At 44.8% G+C, this 24128-nt stretch overlaps 1 protein-coding gene across 9 annotated transcripts in view; it reads right to left on the minus strand.

The window, feature by feature from the left end:
* LOC139407077 (protein tyrosine phosphatase receptor type K) overlaps positions 1–24128 on the minus strand; it is a 150488-nt gene that overhangs the window by 19009 nt on the left and 107351 nt on the right. For 6 of the 9 annotated variants that reach the window (XM_071150423.1, XM_071150421.1, XM_071150422.1 and 3 more), the window contains exons 8-14: positions 15912–16214; positions 13733–13842; positions 12452–12653; positions 10377–10482; positions 8215–8485; positions 7987–8023; positions 1159–1294 (exon numbers count right to left, since the gene is read on the minus strand). In XM_071150423.1, the coding sequence (XP_071006524.1) occupies positions 1159–1294; positions 7987–8023; positions 8215–8485; positions 10377–10482; positions 12452–12653; positions 13733–13842; positions 15912–16214 (1165 nt within the window). Of the gene's footprint in view, positions 1–12; positions 49–1158; positions 1295–7986; positions 8024–8214; positions 8486–10376; positions 10483–12451; positions 12654–13732; positions 13843–15911; positions 16215–24128 lie in introns of all 9 variants that reach the window. The other 3 variants (XM_071150418.1, XM_071150416.1, XM_071150417.1) reach the window with 2 other exon arrangements.

The following is a 24128-nucleotide window of genomic DNA, read 5'->3' on the forward strand; positions in this document are numbered from 1 at the left end:
AAAAACACACACCTGACTGACCAATTCTTCGTAGTAAAGCCTCCATGACTAAAAAGAAAAGTAGCATTTAGACAACAGAAGTTTTGGCTTGTATATCAGCCCATGACCTTTCAAAATACGGTCTATTCCTCCATAACTTGTCTAAGTAGGAAAATACTAACACAAAAGTATAGTAAAAGCATGTTGAGTTTGGACTTAAATCAATTCCACTAACAGTCAATACTAGATTGCACAGGAGTTCATATAGGCTCAACCCACTCTCTGCATCAGTGGCTGTCTATTGGTGATGACTGGGGGCTGTTAGTTTGCCAATTAATGACATTAACACAGTTAGATGGTCAACATAGTCAAACACCACAGAATAAAGGCCAGGAAATGTAAATAAATCTAGTGTGATAACCATGCAATAAACAGTGTTCTGAATTAGTTGAATGAAGCAGCGCCAGAATTACTGAGTGGGATGAGGAGGTAAAGCAGGTGACAAAATGATTGACCTTGAGGCTAGTAGAAACTGAGCACAGCTCAATATCGTTGTTACAGTATGTATCCTGAATGCAACCCTCAACAAAAAGCTGTCCACCTTATTGTAAATGACAGCAAAAAAGCAGAAACCCTTGAACAACCTGCAGTGGAGTGCTAACGACCCACAGTAAATCACATCTGAATACTACCTCTTCATTGGAAGTGTTGTCTGTTCGCATCGTACACCACTGGTATGCACTTGTGTGAGTACACATCCACTTCAAAACTCGTGGCTTTTCAGACCAGCCACTTCAGATATAAAATCTCAGAAGATGTTAAGAGAACCTGGGGAAATCTATATGCTCATAAATTCACTGTGCTGCTCTGAGAGACGGGCCTTATGGGTCCTCGTCTAAATCAGCTGCATGTACAGTACTCTGCCTGCTACCCCTTGAAACTCAATCCAACTCTCTACCAAACCCTGGTAAAACAGTATTACACTTAGTCTTGGCACTACAAAAACAATAACATACAGTACTGTACGTGTCTTCCCCCCCAGTGTACTGTAGGCTTACTGATAGTCATGACCCAGCCTCACGGTTATGCTGATGGCATGGGATGGAGTAGAGGATGAGCTCATGGTGTCGCATAGAGCCAAGTAACACAGCGTTTCCTGTGTAACGATGCTCCACTCACCTCTTCTTGACCAGAAGGATGGCTACCAGCACCAGCAGGATGAACACCAGCACCCCAGCACTGATGCCAGCGATCTTCACCACCCTGTCTGTCTGCTTAGCCGGGTCCGGGATCACCTCTGGTTCCTCTGTAGCTCCTAGGTAACAGGAGAAACAAAGAGAAATGAACAACAACAAAAAAAGGGAGATTGTTGTAGTTTTGACCAGGAAACACGACTTGAAACGGCGTAGTGAGTCTCTCCCAGCGGAACCATGCTTTCTTCGACCACTTTAGTTGACCAGATGGTGGTCCACTCCGCGCCACATACATTCTGTTCCATCACACGTGAAGGCATACACTTCAAGATTTACTGTGGACGTCTTCCAGATTGAGCCACGTCACAGCAATGATTTGAGCACAAACACATTCAAAGAGACATCTGAAGACACAGCTACTCGTATTTCAATACACCGATATTCCAATTACTGTATAATATCTATGTGCACTGGTTCTACACACACTGATATCATGATTATGTTGGGTTTTCTACTAAATGCCATCAGAATTGAATTTCTAATTATGTTCCATACCCCCTATGGTCCCACGAGATTTTCCAAGCATAAATTCATCATTTCAATACTTTCGAAATCTTCAGAGCCATTAACTTCTGTAAAGCATTGGGTGTGGATCCTCATTATAAAACAAAGAAACAACTATTATATCTTAGTACCCAATGGGTTATTTGCTAAACAAATGACAAAATAGGGACATACGCAAATACTGTCGAATGTGAACATCAAACTCTTTTTTTTTTTTTAAACGATGTACCAAACAATAAAAAGTGAAAACAATCTAAATATCTACACTGATACGGTTCCCTCTTTGATATATTGTAATATTTTGCTATTGATAAATACAAATGCAATAATCCTCTTTCTAATGCAAAACACACACAAAAAACAAAGCCTAATACTTCCCTCTACTTCTCTGGTCTCCCAGTACTTAGTAAAATGTGTTTCCTACAGTAGTGGTACACTGTAATGCTATTGTACAATTTCAACAACATAATTATTCTCTTGCCCCAAGTCCTATATCTCCTATAACCTTCAGGGCAAATATGAGGTACAAAGGATATTTATCTCCCGACGCAACACTGAACCTAGTACATTCATTCATACAATAACATAGCCCTTTTATGTCAACAGCTGAAAGATAACCAACCGTTTCCTATCAGCGAAAGGAATGACAAATGCGACAGCTCCCATCTTATACCCATCCTCAGATTCAAACGGAAGGTGTTTACGGAGAATGATACAATGGGCCGACTGGAAACATGGGCAAAGGCCAGCTTCAACCAGCACTCAAGCCATTATTCCTCGGGATCAATTCATTGGCCTAGTTTCTGCCATGGGAGAGAAGACCAACACGCTGGCATCTGTGTCACTAGAGGAGCCACTCTTGTGTATTTCACTAACTCACCACCCTGAGGCAAGAGGACAACTAAAATCTTCCAAAGACAGACTACACCCCCCCCCCCCCCCCCCCCCCCCGCCGCCTCCTTTAGAAAGCTTTCAGGAGCACAGCAGGTTTTAAATAAGTGCTGATTTCTATGACCCTCAAATCCTTTTTTTATATCAAGTAAGGGAAATCAATGGTCAGTGTTTTTCAGAGAGCAGGTTGTCATAATCTTAGATATTTAGATATTTTCACTGAAAATTGTACGTAGAACATCATCTGTGATCGGAGAGATCGCTAACAAGTTGTGGATGGATGACACTACCCTAGAGATCATGTCCAACAGCCACTAAAACACATCTAGGAACAGAAAGCTGGATGTATGTAGCAGGAAGGAAGTGGTCTCTGGGGCTAAAACTAATCTCTGTCAGTGTAGGGGGGGGCTTTAGGGGCATACCCTTTGGGACTGCCTGTTGTACTTGACAGTGGGCCCCCTACCTCACACACCCCTCCCCATGTGCCTCTGCAAATCTCAGGTTCGGAGGGAAACGGAACGTCTACAGAAAGTGTCCCAGCGGAGCAGGACAAACTGTCCTTGTCTCTCACGTTGTCACCCACTGGCCATGCCGCCGGCTTTAACACTTCAAACACTCCTACAGCTCCCCTCTCTCTGTTTGACAGCTCTTTCACCCTCACTTTAGCCATGCTATCGTACCCAGGAAAATTACTGTACAGAAACAATTTTCTGGTATTTAAGTCCGGTTCAAACGCATTTAGAAATCAAATCTGCTAAATTAACTGAAGCAGAATAGTTTGGTTCTGCTGAGAGTATTCCTAAACTTAGCCACACGGTGATAAACAAGGCTGGACATTACTAGGATAGAACTGTGAGTTGTTCTGTCAAAGGTTGCTTATCATTCATTGCGGCAAATATTATGGAACAAAGGAACGGAAGAGTCAGTCACAGAAAAATGTCACTTCTTCCATATGGTAAAACAGCAGCAATAAATAATCTCATAGGCATAATCCACTCACTGCTTTACATGCAACAGCCGGACTACGCCATCAAGAGCACCATAACGAATGTAATAGAGCGCAACCAGAAAACCAATAGGTTTACTAGCAGAGGAGGTTTCCCAATAGATGCTGACACCAGTTAAAAAGGTTATTTTATCAGGTCTGCAGCCCGGTATCAAATGTTTTTGAAGGTTTTGCTTGAGACATAATCGCCATTTTGCCTCAAGAATCCTTACGTTTCTGTTCGAGCTTATGAGATACGTTCATGGGAGAAAAAAAAGTACAGGAGGAAATTCAAATGGAATTGGATTACAACTATTTTGCAGATCAAATTCCCGGCTTAAAATGAACATCTATTTTCATTCCTGACGGTGGGCTACATGGCAGAGCCCTTATCAAATTCTATCTGGATTCGTTTGACAACCTTCAGGCCAATGCGCTTCGGAGACATTTGTACACGGAAAACAATTAATGACAACAGTTATTTTTTTTCTTTTTTTTTAAAAGTTAAAAAACAAAGCTTTCATATCCAATTAAGTTAGGGCAATTAAGGTGGTTCTCAATTCAGAGAATGAGAGCACTTCTAGCATTTAATCTATCACAAATGGAAAGCGTGAGTGATTGAGTGTGACAGGCACAAGTGGCCAAAGCCTACACATACTCCAAGTGGATACTGCATGGACACACACATAGCTACTTGAAATTCTGAGCAGGACACAGTTCTGGGAAACGGATCGTTTGTTGTTCAGACTAAACAACATTGTTAAGGGAGGATGTAACACTTACATTTGTTGTATCTTACTCTCCTATAGGCTTATTTCGTTATTATGACCGGATTCATAAATCAATAAGCTACGTCTGGTATTCTCCTTTTGCAGTCATGAAACCACCCACCCCTAATTGAAGTGACACTGACGACACGGGCACACATAATTGTGACACTAATAAAAATCATCCACAGTTCAGTCACTTCATAAGAGTGTGTTGATGTGGCCAATGGATTCTCTCTACCAAAGCCATGATGAAAGATGCTACACTATTTTTTTCACCCCCTGTCCGATCTTTGAAATGAACAACAAGTCCAACCCCTGTTGTGTCAATGCATAGACAGCTGTTTACGGATTATAGATACAGCGCTTTCCACGTCTGATAATCTAATAGCATTTGTGGGCTGATTTCTAAGCTTGGCTTTATAAATACACAGCACTTACTATATAAATCTGCATCTTAACTGATTAATAAGAACTGCATTACGGGGATACTCGTCCGAATCAAGGAGAAAAACACACAAACACTCAAACACATAAATATGAGTCCAACTGATAAGCATAGAGATAAAGCTGAATGAATCTACGTTGATAATACACCACTGTGGGTGACAACATAATCACTGACGATGAGTTCCATGTTGGAACTTATCCTATTCTATCCGTGACGTAAGGCGAAGCAAGCTTGTCATTCCTAGCAACAACGGCGTCAGTGATGTCAACCTTCGCTGAGAGCTGATGCAGCTACACTGATGAGTATTAGCTGCCACCTTAGGCCGATATCAGGGATCAGATGTTTTGATCAGGGAGATGTTTTGCCTGTAGCAATATCATCATATAGCTCTCTACTGAAGGACATTAGGGTTTTACTAGTTTTCATACCTCCTAGTTTTCATACCTCCTAGTGGAATTAAAGTTGCTGCTGGGGTACATTCATCTGTTTTTACACTCGAGTCATTTAGCAGATGCCCTTATCCAGACCGACTTACAGTTGGTGCATTCGTGTTAAGATAGCTAGGTGCTCCGTATGCAAGTACCATGGTCTTGTAGTGGATGCAAGCTTTGACTGGAAGCCAGTGGAGTGTGCGGAGGAGCGGGATGAAATGAGAGAACTTGGGAAGGTTGAAAACCAGGCGGACTGCTGGATAAGTTGCAGGGGTTTGATGGCACAAGCGGGGAGCCCAGCCAACAGCGAGTTGCAGTAGTCCGGACAGGACAAGTGCCTGATTAGGACCTGCGCAGCTTCCTCTGTGAGGAAGTGTCATACTCTACGGATGCTTTGATGTTTGCAGAGAACGACAGGTTGTTGTCCAGGGTCACGCCAAGGTTCTTTGCACTCTGGGAGGGCAACACTGTGGAGTTGTCAACCGTGATGGAGAGGTCTTTGAGCGGGCAGAAAGAGCAGTTCCGTCTTGTCGAGGTTGCGCTTGAGGTGGTGGGCCGACATCCAAGTTGAGATATCTGCCAGGCACACAGACATGCATGTTGCCACCTGGGTGTCAGAAGGGGAGAAGGAGAAAAGTAGTTGAGTGTCATCCGCATAGCAATGATAGAAGAGACCACGTGAGGATATGATGGAGCTGAGTGACTTGGTGTATAGAGAGAAGAGGAGAGGGCCTAGAATCGAGCCCTGGGGGACACTTGGTGTATAGAGAGAAGAGGAGAGGGCCTAGAATCGAGCCCTGGAGGACACCAGTAGTGAGAGTATGTGGTGCAGACACAGATCCTCTCCACATCCCTGGTAGGAGCGGCCTGCCAGGTAGGATACAATCCAAGAGTGTGAATAGCTTGCGACGCCCAGCCCTGAGAGGGTGGAGAGGAGGATCTGATGGTTCACAGTGTTGAAGGCAGAGGATAGATCTAAGAGGATGAGAACAGAGGAGAGAGAGTAGCTTTGGTGGTGCGGAGAGCCTCCGTGACACAGAGAGCAGTCTTGGTTGAGTGACCCGTCTTGAAGCCTGACTGGTAAGGTTCAAGAAGATAATTCTGAGAAAGATAGCGAGAAAGTTGATCAGAGACAGCACGCTCAAGTGTTTTGGAAAGAATAGCAAGAAGGGATACAGGTCTATAGTTTTTGACGTCAGATGAGTCGAGTGTTGGTTTCTTGAGGAGGGGAGCAACTTGGGACATTTTGAAGTCAGAGCAGACACAGCCAGTGTTCAGGGATGAGTTCATGAGGAAAGTGAGGAATGGGAGAAGGTCTCCAGAGATGGTCTGGAGAAGGTAGGAGGGGATGGGTTTGAGCAGGCAGGTTGTCGGGGGGCCAGACCTCACTAGTTGCAGGATGTCATCTGGCGAGAGAGGGGAAATAGAGGTCAAGGCGTAGGGTAGTTCTGTGTGATTGAGACCAGTCAATAGGCTGAGTGAATGAGTAGTGGATGTCGTCACCCTTTTTTTCAAAGTGGTTGACAAAGTCGTCCGCAGAGAGGGAGGAGTGGGGGGGGGGGGGGGGGGGGGGGGGGGGGGGGTGGAGGATTAAGGATGCAGGAGACGGTGGAAAATAGTTTCCTAGGGTTAGAGGCAGAAGCTTGAAATTTAGAGTGGTAGAAAGTGGCTTTAGCAGCGGATACAGAGGAAGAGAAGGTAGAGAGGAGGGAAAGGATGTCCTCCGAAAATGTTGTTTTCCTCCATTTTTTTTGCTCAGCTGCCTGCAGCCCTGTTCTGTAAGCTCGCAATGAGTCACTCCGCCATGGAGCAGGAGGGGAGGGCCATGCCGGCCGGGAGGAAAGGCGACCGTGCGAGTCATGGGATGCGGAAAGGGAGGAGAGTAGGGTCGAAGAGACAGAATCAGGAGACAGGAGGGAAAAGGATTTAGCAGAAGGGAGAGATGATAGGCTAGAAGAGGAGAGTAGTGGGAGAGAGAGAAGTAGGGTGGAACTCAATTACCTGTCGACTTGATGGGACTATTGCTTCTATGTCGCCTAGCCTAGTGCCTTTTGAATGTGATGCTGAAGCTAAACTGACTGGCCCTTTAAATTGTAGTAAGAGACATAGTCATAAGTACTTGAAATACTTGGCCAGTTAAATCCAATGCACTTGCAAAAATGCATATTCAGCATAAATGTTGTCCATAATCTATAATGCAGATCATTTCAATAGTGCAAGAGGACAGAGTCCATAAATCGGCAACCTATTTCCCTTTGATTTACATCACGGATGAGCTGGCACTGTATGAATTGTAACAATTGAATGACCACTCCCTCTTAATCACCAAAAACCAACAGCATGGCTTTATTATGAAAACCAGTGAGCTTTCTCTCTCTCTCTATCTGTGAAATCCAAAGGGTTGGCACTGCTAGCCCCCTGTTCCCACAGAAACAAGCTGTTCACCAGAGAAGGTGCTTTACAAGCGCGAATGTTACAAATAAATAAGCTTTCCTTAATTCTGCTTCAATCCAGATCCTCGCTGCACGACAATTCTCTTGGAAGAGTGACAGAAAATAAAGTGGCACACACATTATCACGTAACAGTTCTTCGTCGGAGCACGAGAGAGGGCATTCATTGGCTACTGGGAAAAGTGAAATCCAACTGTACTGTACGGTCAATGCATTAATATTGGGCAAGAAGGACTTTTATTGTTGTACAAATAAGCAAAAATGTAAGTCTTACCTTTCGTTGCAAGTCTCAGACATTGTGTTTTTGTTTCCTGTGGAAAAATATAAAAATACAAATAATATACAATACAACATAAGGATTTTAATTCATTCAAAAAGGTTGGGGTGGCAAACAATGCTCCTCGATGTAAAACTCAGTTTTAAGACAGACTTAAAACCCCAATAACCCAATGGGGTAACATTAGAGAATCCTATTGGCTGATAGAGCGTGGTGCATATTCACCTTCTCCACGCTGCTGACGGCCTGGAAGTAGATGTTATAGTTCTTCCTGGGAGCGAGCGGAGGGTTCCAGAAGCCTTGGTATGTCTTGTTGTCGCCCACCGTGAACGGAGAAGGCTCCGGAAGGTTCCCAGGCGGGAGTTCTGCCGCAAAGTAATACGGTGAACCGCCACTGGAGGCGTGGAAGGAGACTGGGACCTGGTAGCAGTCCACGGAGCTGGCCTCCCTGCGTGTGCGATGAGGATTCAGCTCCTCCACTACGATCTGATAAGCACTGCGGAGAGGAACAGGACATCACAGGCAATCAGTCCTCACAAAACAGCACAAGCAAACAAAGTCAGCTAGCCAAACAAAAGCAGGCTAATCTTAAAGCAATCTCTCACTTCACGGAGCACAGAGAGGGCATGCCAAATGAGTTGAACTGCTGGAATTAGCCCTGGCTTGGTAACATTGTACACGCTGCAGGCCATGATATCTCTACCTGAGCCCATTTATCTGCACATAGCCTTTAACTAATAACAGTCCATTCTCTCAGACTGGGAGGCTGTAGACTAAAGAGAAAGGGCTCATGAAACTCCGGTGGGAGTAAACAGGTCGTGTCTCTCATTAGTATTACAAAGTCACACTGACGCAGAGCGAGGAGAGGAGGAGCGCCCCTCGCACACCCATGGAGCTGTAAACCTAGCAGAACCTCCTTCCTTCCACCCTTGGTAATGACTGCCCGGGGGCGCATCTCTCTCTCCCCCCGTCCGCCCTTCCCTCACCATTAGCGCCCAGCGGCATGACAGCCTTCGCCACCTCCCTGACCTTCCATAGCTCCTATTTTAGCTCAAAGCGCCGCAGATCTAAAATGCAAGTGACACTCCATAATGCCGGGCGCAGATGGACACAAAATCTGCCCCCTTCCACCGAAATAGAGTGAGTGCTCTGGCTCGTTTCCTCTTCCTTGTATCGCTTGTCAAACTGTTACAAATTACCTGAGCAGATGGCCTGAAGGCTCATTATAGCTCAATCCCTAATACACACCTTAACCAAACCTCTCTAAATTACCCCTGCACAGAGTTGCTGCGTGATTAGCCAATCAGCTTTCATCAGAGCTTGGCCAGTTTTACGGTGCACAGCCAAAACTGGTCAAATTAAACTATCCTTTTGATAATGCACTCAGGCCACAATCTGTCCAATTCCGAATCACTGTCTATTTTAAAAACACACATCTTTGTTTCATTGGTACTCCTAAATCCTTTAAAGGCCCATGCCTTTACCACGTCATGTAACTATGACATGTAACGCCCTGAAAAATGTCATATTGCATATAATTGTTTTGCATTTCGTAGGATATGTTACGAGTCCATTTCGTACAATGTGTTACGAATTTGTTATGCTTAAGATCCTGGACTGTATCTTTAATTGCTACACAGAAATGATTTGATATTGAGATAAAAATGGCTGCATTGGACCTTTAAGCGGGTGAAAACGTGACATAATCCTAGTGGCAGTGTATTTCCCAATCCTAATACCCACCCTCCATTGCATATTTGGTATCTGATTATGCGATTCATCTTTATGATATTTGTAACAATACTCTACACAACGTCTGTATCCCAGACAAAAAACAGCCACATTTAGAGGGGTGTGTGACATATTAGCAACAACTGCCACATCTACTGAGTGAGTGCCTGTGAGGAAGAAATGTGGTCAGCTGGTTTTGTATTCAGGGCTGTTGTCCTTCCCCTCCCCATCTGCGGCCCCTCCAATTTCACAATCGAAGCCCAGGCCTGGCCGCATAATAGCTGATTTACTGAATCTGAGAGCAAAGAGTTATCTTCAAATTCCCTTTATGACAAGTACCTTCAAACTCCATATCCCTGCCGATTGTGATAGGGGAGGGGAAATGAAAAGGCACAGGCCAACAATGGCCAAATCAAATAGAGATCGGCGGGGCCATGGACCTGAATATCTAAATTCCCTGCAGAGTCTCTGCAAACATTACCCAGCACTGCTCTCTCTATTTGTGGGCTGTGCTGCATTAAGGGACAGGGAGGGACAGGGAACAACACGACACAAACGTCCTGACAGAGAGGTCAGGCAAGCGGACGGAGGAGCTTCATTAAAATGATTGGATGGAACCTTTGGACTAGAACAAAGCCAGGCATTAGTTCTCTTACCTGATAGGGGCACCTTTGGCCTGAGCTGGCTTCAGTAGGACCGTGATGGTGGTGGCCGTCTCATTCAGAAACGCCTCGGATCCATCATACTCCTCCAGAGTTGGGGCTAGGGGGGGGGGGGGAGGGGGGGGGGGGAGACAAGAATTAAATGCAAAATCACAGATGGGGGAAAAATGCAAGAGTGGGGGTAATCGACGCCAATGGGGTGTACTATGTTGAAGGCTTGGGGAAAGCATGCTCCGCCAAGACACATTATGTTTCATTTTGAACTTGGCTGAACTTGGCTTTATTATAGTACTGCAAAGTGCATAGTAAACAGCCCCTCTCCTGCTTGGAACATGTTTTCTAATGCATTTCTGAGAATTGCAACCCAACAGTTTTGCCAAAAAAAGCATGAAATGATGTTTCCTGTGTGATTACAACTAAATTGTGTACATTGCATCTCTTAAAGATTGAACTAGGTGTTTAGTGCAAAAAGCACAAGTCCTCTCTTACTTAAGAAAGGCTACTGGCCTTATTTGCCAATATATCAAGAAGCTTTTAGCTTCCATTCACCTGCTTAATTTGATTGCTTTAAATTCTGTCTGTGGTTCGCATTATTATCTAATGAGGTCCTAGGCTGTCACTTCAACAGATTTCAAATACATCCCTGTCTAGTGCATGTTGAGTGCTGCCAAGATTAGAGTTGGGAAAATAGTGTGCTGGAGAAAATGACTCCAACAGGTATGGAGAATCCATATATTCCATTAAGCAACCGAGTCTGACACAGTAACCATTACAGACAGATATCTCAGCGCTGTGCTTAGTATTATGGGAGAAATTGCTCTGAAAATCAAAACCCATAACCCAACCACATTATGCATTAAAATGCACTATTTTCACCCCATTTTGGTTACTTTGCTTCCTAGATGCTACTTGCAGCTGAGGTGCTAACAGACCCTTTTTAACGTAACAACAACAACGATAACAGTTACATTATGCATCAATTTAACACAACTACGATAGCTACTTATTATATACAATAAACCATATTTCCTCTGGTAGCACTCCTTATAGCCTAGCAGCTGCAACACCACTGCCATTGTATATGTAATCTACCATACTAGGGAGGATCCTCTCGGTCAGGTTTCCCTTGTAAAAGAGGTCTTCTGACCTCAATGGGACTTCCTGGATAAATAAAGGTTAAAGGTCCAATGCAGTTGTCTCAATATTACATCCTTTCTGGGTAACAATTAAGTGTACCTTACGGTGATTGTTTTCAATCCAAATGGTCAAAAATAGACAAAAATAGCTTCTTAGCAAAGAGCTATTTTTCAAGCAATAATTTTTCTAGGACTCTCTGAGTGGGGAAGGGAGAACTGACAACTAGCAGTTATGGGCGGGGAGGTTTGGAACTCTCTTATTAGTCTATTAACTTGTTTACCGCCTGGTGTTGTCACCGGGCAGGCCAAAACTCCATCCTACCAAAACAGGCTGAAATTTCAGGGGGTCTTTTCAAACAGCTCTTACACTAAAAGGGCATTATCATAGTATTCACAATTTCACAGTATTATTCCAACCTCATTTGGAAATATATACAGAATGTACAAAACATTAAGAACCATGACATAGACTGATCGGGTGAAAGCTATGGCACCTTATTGATGTCACCACTTCAATCAGTGTAGATAAAGGGGAGGCAGGTTAGAGAAGGATTTTTAAGCCTTGAGATAATTGAGACATAGATTGTGTATGTGTGCCATTCAGAGGGTGAACGGGCAAGACAAAAGATTTAAGTGCCATTGAACGAGGTATGGTAGTAGGTGCCAGGTGCACCAGTTTGTGCCAAGAACAGCAAAGCTGCTGGGTTTTTCATGCTCAACTGTTTCTGTATCTGTAACTGTGTGTATCAAGAATGGTCCACCACCAAAAGGACATCCAGTCAACTCGACACAACTGTGGGAAGCATTGGAGTCAACATGGGCCAGCATCCCTGTGGAACGCATTCGACACCTGGCAGAGTCCATGACCCCGACAAATTGAGGCTGTTCTGAGGGGAAAAAGGGCGGGGGGGGGGGGGGGGGGGATAAATGTACCAGAGATGTTGGTGGTGATGTTGAGTGTGGTTGGGGGCCCGAAGCCCTTGACGGTGCTGGCTCGTATGATGAACTGGTAGGTGGTGCCAGGGTGCAGCTGGTTGAAGACGTGGTGAGAAGTGTTCCAGGGCAGAGACACGATCAGAGGAGGCCGCAGTAACGGCACCGAGGGGTCAAAGGACCGAATACCATTGTAGCTGATCTGTCAGGGGAGGGAGAGGTGAGGGAAATATAATATTTACCTAATGAGCTGTCGAAAAAGTGTTCAAGCAAATGGTAATGAGGTTTCTGTTACATTATGCCGTGATGGAAACTTTTTTATCCGTCTTTAAGTAAGCGGAATGCACATACATAGCAAAGTACATGGCATGAAATTCGTTTTCAGTGATTTTTCTGCATTGTGTTCACAGCATGCATACAATCTCATAAACCTGGACTAAAATGTGTGATAAAGATTTTGATCATGTGACTTCCCATGTCATTATGTAGTAAGTGTCATGTTACATTCCCATGTATTATGTGGGCCAGTGTTCTCATACTCTCACAGCTTGATGACATTTGAGAATGAGGAAATGTTTCTTCCAGACACCCCATTGCACACAAGCTATGAATCACTGTTGTTTTTACCTTAAATAATACAATTAATTATGGATCAGAACACCTCATTTTCATACTGTATCTAAGCAGTACTCAAAAAAGTATTTTTCAACAGTAACATACAATGAGATCCCCTTCGAACCCACTGTCCACTGTTTGAGTTACAGTATTTGCACCATAGTCCTGTATGAAAAAGGAGCAGGATGTTTCCAGAGTTCATAAAACCTGTGAAACATGGTTTAGATATACAAACCACATGTGGATCCTGGACAGACCTGTCTACCCTCACACCTCCACCCCCAATCCCCCCCACTCTCTCCCTCCCTTCCCCACCTCTCTCCATACTCCCACCTCTCCCTCCCCTCTCCCCCCTCCTTCCCTCCCTCCCACATGTGGATCCTGGACAGACCTGTCTACCCTCACACCTCTACCCCCAATCCCCCCCACTCTCTCCCTCCCTTCCCCACCTCTCTCCATACTCCCACCTCTCCCTCCCCTCCCCTCCCTCCCTCCCTTGCCCACCCCCGTCACTCCCTTCCCCACCTCTCTCCATATCTCTCCTCTCCTCCCTCGCCCACCCCCGTCACTCCTTTCCCCACCCTCACCTCTCTCCATACCCCTACCTCTCCCGCCCCTGCCCTCCCTCCCTCCCCCCACCTCCTTCTGACCATAATGCTTCATTACCTCATACTGGGTGATGATCCCATTGGGCTCCAGTGGTTCCTTCCAGTAGAGGAAGATCCGATCCTCAAACGGTGTGGCTTTCATGGACTGGCTGGGAACGGGGCCAGGCACTGCATTAGGACAGAAGACAGGAGGAGTAGGTCCTAGTGCAATCAAAGGAAGGCCACTGTGCTGTAATGAATCCTATTCTCACAGAGAGAGCCACTCCTGAGCCTCTGCGCCCGTAACAAGACCACTGATTGGATTTACTTACCGTAAAGCAACATGTTGAAAATGGCATAATAATGTAGAGCTCTGTGCTAGCACTGAATGGCAGACGCTCGAATCCCTGGTGTTTTTTTATTTTTATTGAATTTTGATAATGTATTTACACGAGATGAGATCAAGGTGCAATGTCTTTCCAAGAGCATCCTCTCTCTCTGTCTGCATGTTTTATGATCAAATTAGTCTCCTTTAATTTGTAACTTTCACTATTAGAGTACATCCATCAGCAAGAGAAACCAGCATGCCAGACCACTGTGACATGAGTACTGATCAGTGGAAAACTAAATGTATTGACTAGAATCTCCAATCCAAAATGTTAATGTATTGGAACTCTCTACGAAGATACTTCCTAGTGTTTCGTCTAACATTTTAGCAGTACAATAGCTGAGATAGCAGGGCTGTCAATGGGTAACAGTAGTAGCCTAATATTCTGAGGACCTTCGTAATACATCCTGGATTGGTGAACACTACTGACTGACAGCCTCATCACTACTGATGAAACCTGGCAGTCCCATGGGTCTCTATGGCTGCCACAGGACTGGTCTGCCATGGGGCTGTGTCTGCCTGCATGCCTGTCTCCCTGGGCTGTGTTCTAGTCTAGTCAGGCTGGGTCGGGGATGTCCAAAGCCCTCTCCTTCACAGCAGACAGACAGAGAGCAGTAGCGTGACCAGGTCACATGGTTGGGTGCTTGTCAGGCCTGTCTGTCTGAAGAGAGGAGCAGGGCCCGGGGGCGGCGCGCACGTGCATGTCTGCTGTCTCCAGATCAGTGTTAGAGGAACTGTTTACGTGGGCCTCTCTTCTCCTCTCCCCCAAGTCAGACAAACTTAAATTTATCAAATCTGCTGGATGGATGTCACTGAGACATCAGCTTTTTACACGCAAAAAAAAACAAAATGCATGCATTCCTGATGCTACTGAAAATGGGCTTGGTTTGATATGTTAAAAACAATCAGACAGATTTCTCTTCTGCTGTTGGAATACCACTCAAAAGTTATACACCCCAATCTATTAAAAAACTAAACAAATTGTAGAAATAGGTAATAACATGTTTTTATTTATTTTGAATTTTTTATTTAACCTTTATTTAACTGGGCACGTCAGTTAAGAACAAAATCTTATTTAAATCACGGCCTAACCCGGCCAAACCCAGACGACGCTGGGCCAATTGTGCGCCACCCTATGGGACTCCCAATCACGGCCGGATGTGATACAGCCCGGATTTGAACCGGGGACTGTAGTGACGCCTCTTGCACAGAGATGCAGTGCCTTAGACTGCTGCGCCACTCGGGAGCCTAGCAGGACCGGAATATAACCCCAAAAACAAATCTCTAGCTACATGCAGAATCAGGGAAAAGTTCAAATAAGTTCTGGTGGAACAATTACAGAGGGCTCAGTCATTTCTCTAACATTATCTCCTGGGCTTGTGCGAACGTGAAGTGAGATTTAAACAGGTTCTCTTCAAGGGACAACATGTCTGCCGGTAGCCACAGGATAGAGCTGGTCACCTGGCTGCATGATTATAATACTGAAGCGTTTAATGTGAGTTACAAATTCCGGGCTGCCGCCAGTGCTGTTATCTCAGCCCTTGGTTAGCTACCCAGCTAGTGTCTATTCAGAGAGCAACAGTGAGAAAACGTGCCCTGCTTTGAAATGAGTAACTCAGCCCAGAGTTAGGAATCACAGGGGGGCAGCAAAGAGCATGAGTCAATTTCAACTGGTTACAAACAGAGCTAGATACATCTACCTTTTCAAAATAAATGAGAATTATAGAGATATAAAAACACACGCAATGTATGTGGGTGAGCTTGATTCGTTAACACTGACGAATAAGTGTGAATTCTACATCTGAAATCGGAGCATTAAAACAAGCCTCCCTGTCTCCTGACACCTATCTGTTATGTAGAGTGCACATACCATCTTCATCTGTCTGGATGATGGTCTCGTCGCTCTCCTTGCGTCCCTCGGGGTTGGTGAGGATCATCTTGAGGCTGACGTTGGTGTTGGGGGGCAGGTTGCCCACCACGTGGCGTGGGGCCTTGGGGTCCATGTCCAGGCAGTCGGCCTTGGTCTGATTGTTGGCGTTGTAGTAATGGTAGCAGATGGTGACGTTGAAGGTGTGGCAGCGGGTGATGTTGTAGCCCAGAGACTCCCAGTCCACAGCGATGAACCTGGCCTGGGTCTCGGCAATCTTCAGCTTCTTCGGGGTCCGCATCGGCTCTGGAGGAGAAAAAGAAACCCATGACTACAACTATGGCCAACATAAAATCACTGGAGAGACCCGTTTGTGTACAGTGTCATCTGATGTGGGGACAACATATACTGCCACTAACATGTCTGTCACAGAAGAATGTGCACAGTTAGCCAGTATTAACACATCAGTTCCACATGGATGCTCTGTGAAAGCGCAGTGTTTATGATGGTGCCTGACAATTGTCCTTCAGCAGCACGGCGGCCAGTCTACACAAAGCTCCACTTTTCTTTTCCTCATCCCCGGATCAGAACATATCCACAGACAAATAATGAGGCCGTTATGAGGATTAAATGTCCATGTGAGAGAAGGGGAGGGGGGGGGGGCTAATGAGCAACGTAAACTGTGTGGATTGTGTTGAGCCAGCGCTGGTGACCAGGAGGACACTCACACAGCCTCTTAAGGGCTTCTGAATTAGCCAATATATCACCCTGGGAGAAAGTCAATATAATCCAGCCCGCAATCCATCAAGCAATCGCGCCATGCTGGATACTAATGACTCTAATAGTCCAATTTACCTGCGCGATTAAGGCAATGATGCAAGTAGCGCCTTTGTCTCACCGTGACTGTTTGCTATGTGGAGATGCAGCCAACACTGCAGCAACCAGCAAGGGTAGGACTTCAATAGGAGAATGACTTTAAACACTTTTAACACTGTATTTGTGTACTGTGCTGATTTCCTCATTTACAATGCAGTGGTTTGGACTTTCTGCACATTCATATTTGGATTATCACATAAGAGTATTAACATGTTAGGCTTTATATTCAAAACACTACGCATTTCCTGTCCGTGCATAAACATGAGTTAGGGGCCAGGTTTGAGGGTTAAGGGGCTTTCAATTTGTCCTTTATTGATGCGTTTCAGACACCAGCCTAGTCGTGGCTAAAGTGCAGGACCTGACATGTAGAGGTTGTGGGGGTTCAGTCTCAGCTAAGTATTTCACCGCAGTGAGCCCTGGTGCCCCTTCCCACTCTGCAACACTCATTCATTGAGTAATGGGGTAAGGATTCTGCCATGGCCGGCCTGGGGGGGGGGGGTGTACGTGTGCACCGTGCAGGCTCTTGGCGTGGCAGGCCATCCTCACACAAAAGCCTCTCTCTCTCTCAAATTTCCTCTGTGGAAACAGACCTGCCCTTATTCTGTGCAGTCTCATCTCTACGACCACTGCTCTGAGCCACAGAAAGAGAGATTGACAAAAAGGTTAGACGTTCTATGTATGTTAATAACATGTTCTTTTTAGGCCAAACTGACAAGAAGAGAAGAGGAGAAAGGTTAACTCGTGGTGCTAAATCACAGATTGTCCATTTTTAAAGGCAGGGCCCTCAGCTGGGTGTAATCACCTGCTCTTTGATGAGCGTCACCCAGGAGAGTCCTTCCTTTCTAGCCTAATTAAAATGAAAAGCTCTGAATAAAGACTGGGGACTTGTTAACATGAATCTTAGATCGACTGTTGGCTCTGGGGGTTATTATGGATAAAGCTCTCTACAACTCCATACACTGTTAGAGAGATAGTGGACCATCTCCAACATTCATCTACACCACTTGTCATTACTCGCACTCATTTGTTTGAGCCATTTATATTGATGTGGCGTATTGTCTCAAATCAATGGCATGGATGTTGGCGCTAACTTGGGAAAAACATGTCAATAGATACCAAAATGTAATTAAATCCCTCTTTTCCTCGGCGAAGAGTGGGGGGGGGGACAAATGTTCACACTCCTCTACCACCGTTCACCGCTGCCCTGCAGTGTTTCATTTGAAGTGGCGCCACCGGTGATGATAAAATGTTTGTCGTGACTTATTCAGTGGCCAGTGTTCCTGAGGGTGAGCAGTGCTCAGAGGGGAATTGGTCCAGGAGTGGCCACAGGTTGTCTGTAATAGAGCGGAAGCCGTCGGGAGCAACCTGTTGACCTCCTCTCTCTTCTCTTCACAGTACAAGCATTTATTAAATACCCAGAGAACCGGGAAACTAAAATTCAATTTCTCCCCTTTTTTGCTTCCTGAGCCGGCGACATGATAGTTCAATACGAGACCATTTCTGTGTAGAGCCAATGTACACTTAGTCAGAGATAATTGTGGAAATAAAAGCAAGGGAGAGAAAAGAATGAAGAGGAAAAAGAACACGAGGGTAGAGACACACATCTCCCATAGGTCCGTTTTACCTATAACAAGTCATTATCTGGTTGTCACTCACTGGGAAACGCACACAAAATTCAGTTGAGCCAGTGACAGCATGCAATTTCTGCACATTTTCACATGGCACATTTTTTTTTCTTCTTAAATCTCGACAGGTTCTTTGGAGGCACGTCATAAATGAATGGAACGAATAAGTCAGTGCATTTTCCCCCACATAATAATACTCTTTGTAAGTTTGGTCAAGGGCAAAATCATTTCAAAAGCTGATTTCCCTGACAATAGAGAGTGAGGTCAACAGTGACAAATAGCGAGAGAAAGAGCGAGAGAAGGCCATTCTAACAGAAGAATCGGAGAATTCAGTCATAATGACATGTTATGATCAGGGACACGTTTCATCTGCCAAGTGGAACACATGAAAAAGCCAGGGTAAAACTATTCCTATAATCTTTACCACACTTGATCCACTCCACAACGTGAACTCAGTAACGGCCAAATGATTTAGGATCAGCCTGAAATGGGCCTTGACTGGGAGATAGAGGCAAAGCCAAAGCTATACATTATCAACCTATTAGTAAGTGCCCAACCCATATGATGACCCGAAATTCAGCTATTCAGTTTGGGGGTGAAAAGATAAAAGAGTAGACAAAATAAATGAAAGTACCAGGGACGAATAGATTCCTGACATCCTCCATCATTTAAATGTCAACCAGGCAATAATAAGTTGGGGTTAGAAATGAATTGCTTACGACTTCCAATGCCCCATCAACTTTCACCACATGCGTACACACAAAGAAGCAATAACATTTGCATAGCAGACAATTACCTGTCCCCCTCTCTCTCTTGCCCCCCCCCCCCCCCCCCCCCCCCATTCCCTCTTCTTTATTCTGTGTATTCTATCACCCAGGGCCATGATTAACAACGTGTGTACCCTTCAGAGCTGATCAATAGCCGTGAAGTCCTGCATTAACTTTACAGATTAGGCAAGCCCCCTATAATAAATTCCATCGATTCCGGCAGCCTCAGATGCTAAAATCCCAGAGTATTTTTCAAGCCTTAAATTAAAAGGAGATATACGGTCCTGGGAGAGGCAAGGTGCCAGAGCGATTAGGAAAGCGTGCCCACTTTCCTAACTCCCCTTTTTCAGGATGGATGCAGGCTGCAGCCCGGTGGCTCGCCATACTAAACAGGACAGGGCCCTCCTTTGGCCCCTCAATTCAAACACACATTTCCCCTCTGACCCTCCTTGCACTAGGCTTCCTTTATCTACAGTGCAGTGGGTGGGTGAGGAGGGGTGAGGGAAAGAGGGGTCGGGGGGGGAAGTCTGGAACGTGGCCATTTGGGATGAGGACACCGTGGCGTCGTCCCTGGATCTTTAATCAACTATTGATGTTGAAAACAAAACCCATTGTTCGTACCGCCCTCTCTTCGTGGCGAGCGACAATGTATTCTTTGTCTCCACGGCGTTCAGCAGAGAGAAAAAGTAACATTTGCATATACGGAGGTAAATATTTCTCTACAGAGTGCTTACATGATTCAAAGGCATGTCTGAAGCACCTGATTAAGTGCACAAGCAATCAATCATAATCAAATAAGCAGTCACCAGACTCCTTAATGGCAAAGAAACCACATTGAATATCCTGTATTGATTTCAGATCTTCCCTCCTTATTTTGCAGCTTGATTCCATTATTTGTTTGCTAATCCGATTAGCAAGGCCCATGATTGCATTATAAGAGAGTTTAAGAATCTGTCACCCGTTGGGCTAAATGACCAATGAGGATGCGTCATGGCATTGCTGACGTGCTGCTGGTCCAAACAAATTACACACAGGGGGCTGGGAATGTGACAGGACGGTCACTGTCCTTCCTGCTGGATGGCAATCAGCGACGCTGCCAACCAGGCTCCACGGACCATGATTGATGTTGATTGGATGGAAAGGCCTGAAGTAATGCACCAACGTTCGCTAGCTTGGCATAGCCGGACTAAGAGAATTTAAGACACTTTATATTGTTGCTATGTGCATTTCTGCATGTAGTTGGTGTATACACGTCCAAGAAAAGTGATAAGTGCTGTCAATCAAATCTCTAATTGTCGCACAACAGACACCAGGTGCAGGGAGAAAAAAACCTTTTAAATTATCGGATGCAAATTTATTTGAGTTGTTCAAAAATGCAAATATTGTTGTGAGTCTAGGAATGCACACCAAAGACGCTTCGCCTCCACGTGGATCCCACAACAGGTGCTGTCATTGTCGCACAGGAAAACAAAGCCCCCATTTCTCCTGTTTGTGGGCAGAACAGGGGGATTAGATCTTTAATTGCACCAGGAGTCTCCTGTTTGCTCACAGATTGCTTCTTCTCTGCTTCCCAACTTTCTTAACGTCAATCACAGTCACCCGGTCTTCCACACTGCTCCACCACTATCTCTCCCAGGCTCCACCGGCTTTCATATGAAATCGACAGCTAAACCTTTTGGAGCAGAACAGCTCCTTTATCTCCTAGAATGGCAATAATGTCAGCCAGGAAGGCGGCTGCGGCTTGCACTGAGTTGCTCTGCAACATGTCTTGTCTGTCACTCTTTTATCATGACAAGAAAGGGAAAAAGTTAATGAAACACCCCAAAAAGAATGTAATTGAGGATTAAGGCAGACAAATTGTAGCTTGTGTAAATCAAATGGAGTTGGTAAACTTTGTAGAAGGTTCTGCTCTTTGACCACCCTGGCAGAGACAGGGATCGCGGATGACCAGGCATAATGGGTGTTTTCCAGAAATGGTGTGATTTGATGGTGATGGTGACAGCATACATATAGGGTCACTATGGGAAGGGGAAACAGCACAACAGGGTCTGGAGCAAACACACTTCAATTCCCCATAGGCCTTGCTGCCTGAGATTGCATGGTCAACAACAGGCCACTGTGACAAGCAGTGGGCCGTCAAGAATTGCACGAAGGACAGTATTTGTATTCCGACCTGACCCGCAAAAAACGCCTGCATAGGATAAAGGGGCCCATTTCGAAGGACACAAGATTTCAATAGAGATTTTACACAGAATAAGACCTTCAGACTACATGAGCTATATGATTCCATAGTCAAGCAGGCTGACGCACTCTCCCCACCGTCACATGTGCAGCTATCGCCCCTTCTCAAGGAGACATGGGAGAACAAAGCCTAAGGACGGCCAGCAGAGGGAACAGAGCATTTGCAAGGAGACTTCCTCAACAAAGCAATCTGAGAGTCACTGTAATTGTGTTCACCCTATTGTGGTTGATCTTTTGCGCCTCCATTGTGATTTGTTTTCTATCTCTCAGACCGCAGACGCCTAGCAGAGTGTTTTCCACTTCTTAAACCTGAGAGACGTTTTAAAAGGAAGCGCAGTCATTTATTTTTTTAAATGAAGATCTGACAGCCACCATCAGGCACACACTATGTCTCTGGCCAGTCGGGAGGACGGCGAGACGTTTCTATATGAATAAAATCCAGTGGAAACGCTCCATTACTAGTCTGTCCATCTCTCTGCTCTTGTGAGTCAATACAAAACAAGTGGGGTGAGTAATAGGAGGCATTTCACCTAATTGATTAGAATTGTCAGGTCAGAAAGCTAAATGCAATTTTGAAGTGGCACTCGCCACTTGTCGGTGCAGCAGTTTCTTCACTCGTGGCGAGAGAGTGAGAGGGGGAGAGAGAGAGGTCTTATTGAGGAGCACTCCCTCTCTCTCGCTTTCTCTCCCTCTTTCTGGTCTTCTTGACATAACTGTGATAAGTGGAGGGATTGAAAATGGATGGCTAGTGGTGAAATCAACTTGGGTCTAAGCTGGCCTTTGCAATAGAGGTATTAATAAGGGTGGCTGTTTTCTCCATTTACCTCTCCATTAGCCTGGGAACCATTTGGGTGGTCTCTGGGGGTGACCCAATTGATGTAGACCTTCCAATGACGAGGCGGCGGCGAAATCAACAGCCAGCTGCCCACACATTTCCCATTATTCCACTTCCCATCGAACCACCACAGAACATCCACTCTGCAATAAAGCTTGGCCAACATAGCTTTCCTACCACACATCACTTACATGGTTATGGGGAGAATGTAAATCCAATATCATTTATTTTTAATTGTGTTTTTAGCTGCTCCTGTAGGTCCCTATGGACCAGTGAATGTTGAGGCGAACACTGGGATGCACTAGACGCTAGGGCTGTCTAATGTGCTTTGCTCCATTAACCTCTGCTGGCTAAGACATTGTATCTAGCTAATGGCGTGTACATTACTTAACGGGTAGAAATATACAGACCCCCCCAAAAAACATCAATATCAACCCGGGGGAGAGGAGAAAGGGAAACTGCAAACTCTTTAGAGGATACAGGTTTATCACACTTTTCTCGCTGGCTGAAGAACGAACATTTAAAAGAGATAGCGGCAGCTTGCCACGCAGAGCCAGTGTGTGTGTGTGTGTGTGTGTGTGTGTGTGTGTGTGCATGCATGTGCAGTGCCTTCAGAAACTATTCATAGCCCCTGACTTATTCCACATTTGGTTGTTTTACAGCCTGAATTCAAAATGGATTAAATACATTTTTCCAAAATCACACCCATCTACACACAATACCCCATAATGGACAAAGTGAAAACATGTTTTTAGACATTTTTGCAAATACAGAAATCTCTCATTTACATAAGTATTCACACCCCTAGAATCACCTTTGGCAGCGATGAGTCTTTCTGGGTAAGTATCTAAGAGCTTTACACGCCTGGATTGTACAATATTATTCTTTAAAACATTCTTCAAGTACTGTGAAGTTGGTGTTGATCATTGCTAGAAAGCCATTTTCAAGTCTTGCTGTAGATTTTCAAGCCGATTTAAGGCAAAACAGTAAAAAGGCCACTCAGGAACATTCAATGCCAACTTGGTAAGCAACTCCAGTGTATATTTGGACTTGTGTTTAAGGTTAGTCTTCTGCTGAAAGGTGAATTTGTCTCCCAGTGTCTGTCGGAAAGCAGACTGAACCAGGTTTTCCTCTAGGATTTTACCTGTGCTCACCGCTATTCTGTTTCTTTTTATCGTAAAAACTCCCTAGTCGTTGCCGATGACAAGAATACTCATAACATGATGTAGCCACCATGCCTGTAAATATAAAGATTGGTACTCAGTGATGTGTTATGTTGGATTTGCCCTCAAAAATAACATTTTGTATTCAGGACATGCTCAAAGGAATATTCAGTGCCTTTTTTTTGTTTTACCCATCTACCAATAGGTGCCCTTCTTTGTGAGGCATTGGAAAACCTCCCTGGTCTTTGTGGTTGAGTCTGTGTTTGAAATTCACTGCTCGACTGAGGGACTTTACAGATCATTTTATGTGTGCGGTACAGAGGCGAGGTAGTCTTTCAAAAATCATGTTAAACACTATTATTGCACACAGTGAGTCCATCCAACTTTTTATGTGATTTGTTCTTGCCACAACAAAGGGACTGAATACTTATTGACTGAAGACATTTCAGCTTTTCAGATTTAATTATTTAAAAAAAATGGTTTTATCTAAAAACATAATTCCATTTTGACATTATGGGGTATTGTGTGTAGGCCAGTGACGTGTTAAATCCATTTTAAATTCAGGCTGTAACACAACAAAATGTGGAAAAAGTCAAGGGGTGTGAATACTTTCTGAAGGCACTGTATGCCTGCGTGTGTATGTTAACCAGTATTGGGGGCAAAGTGTTACAAAGTAACGTGTTCGTACCCAGACTACTATTTTGTGATAACGA

The sequence above is a fragment of the Oncorhynchus clarkii genome, chromosome 4, assembly GCF_045791955.1.
Source record: "Oncorhynchus clarkii lewisi isolate Uvic-CL-2024 chromosome 4, UVic_Ocla_1.0, whole genome shotgun sequence".
Lineage (NCBI taxonomy): Eukaryota > Metazoa > Chordata > Actinopteri > Salmoniformes > Salmonidae > Oncorhynchus > Oncorhynchus clarkii.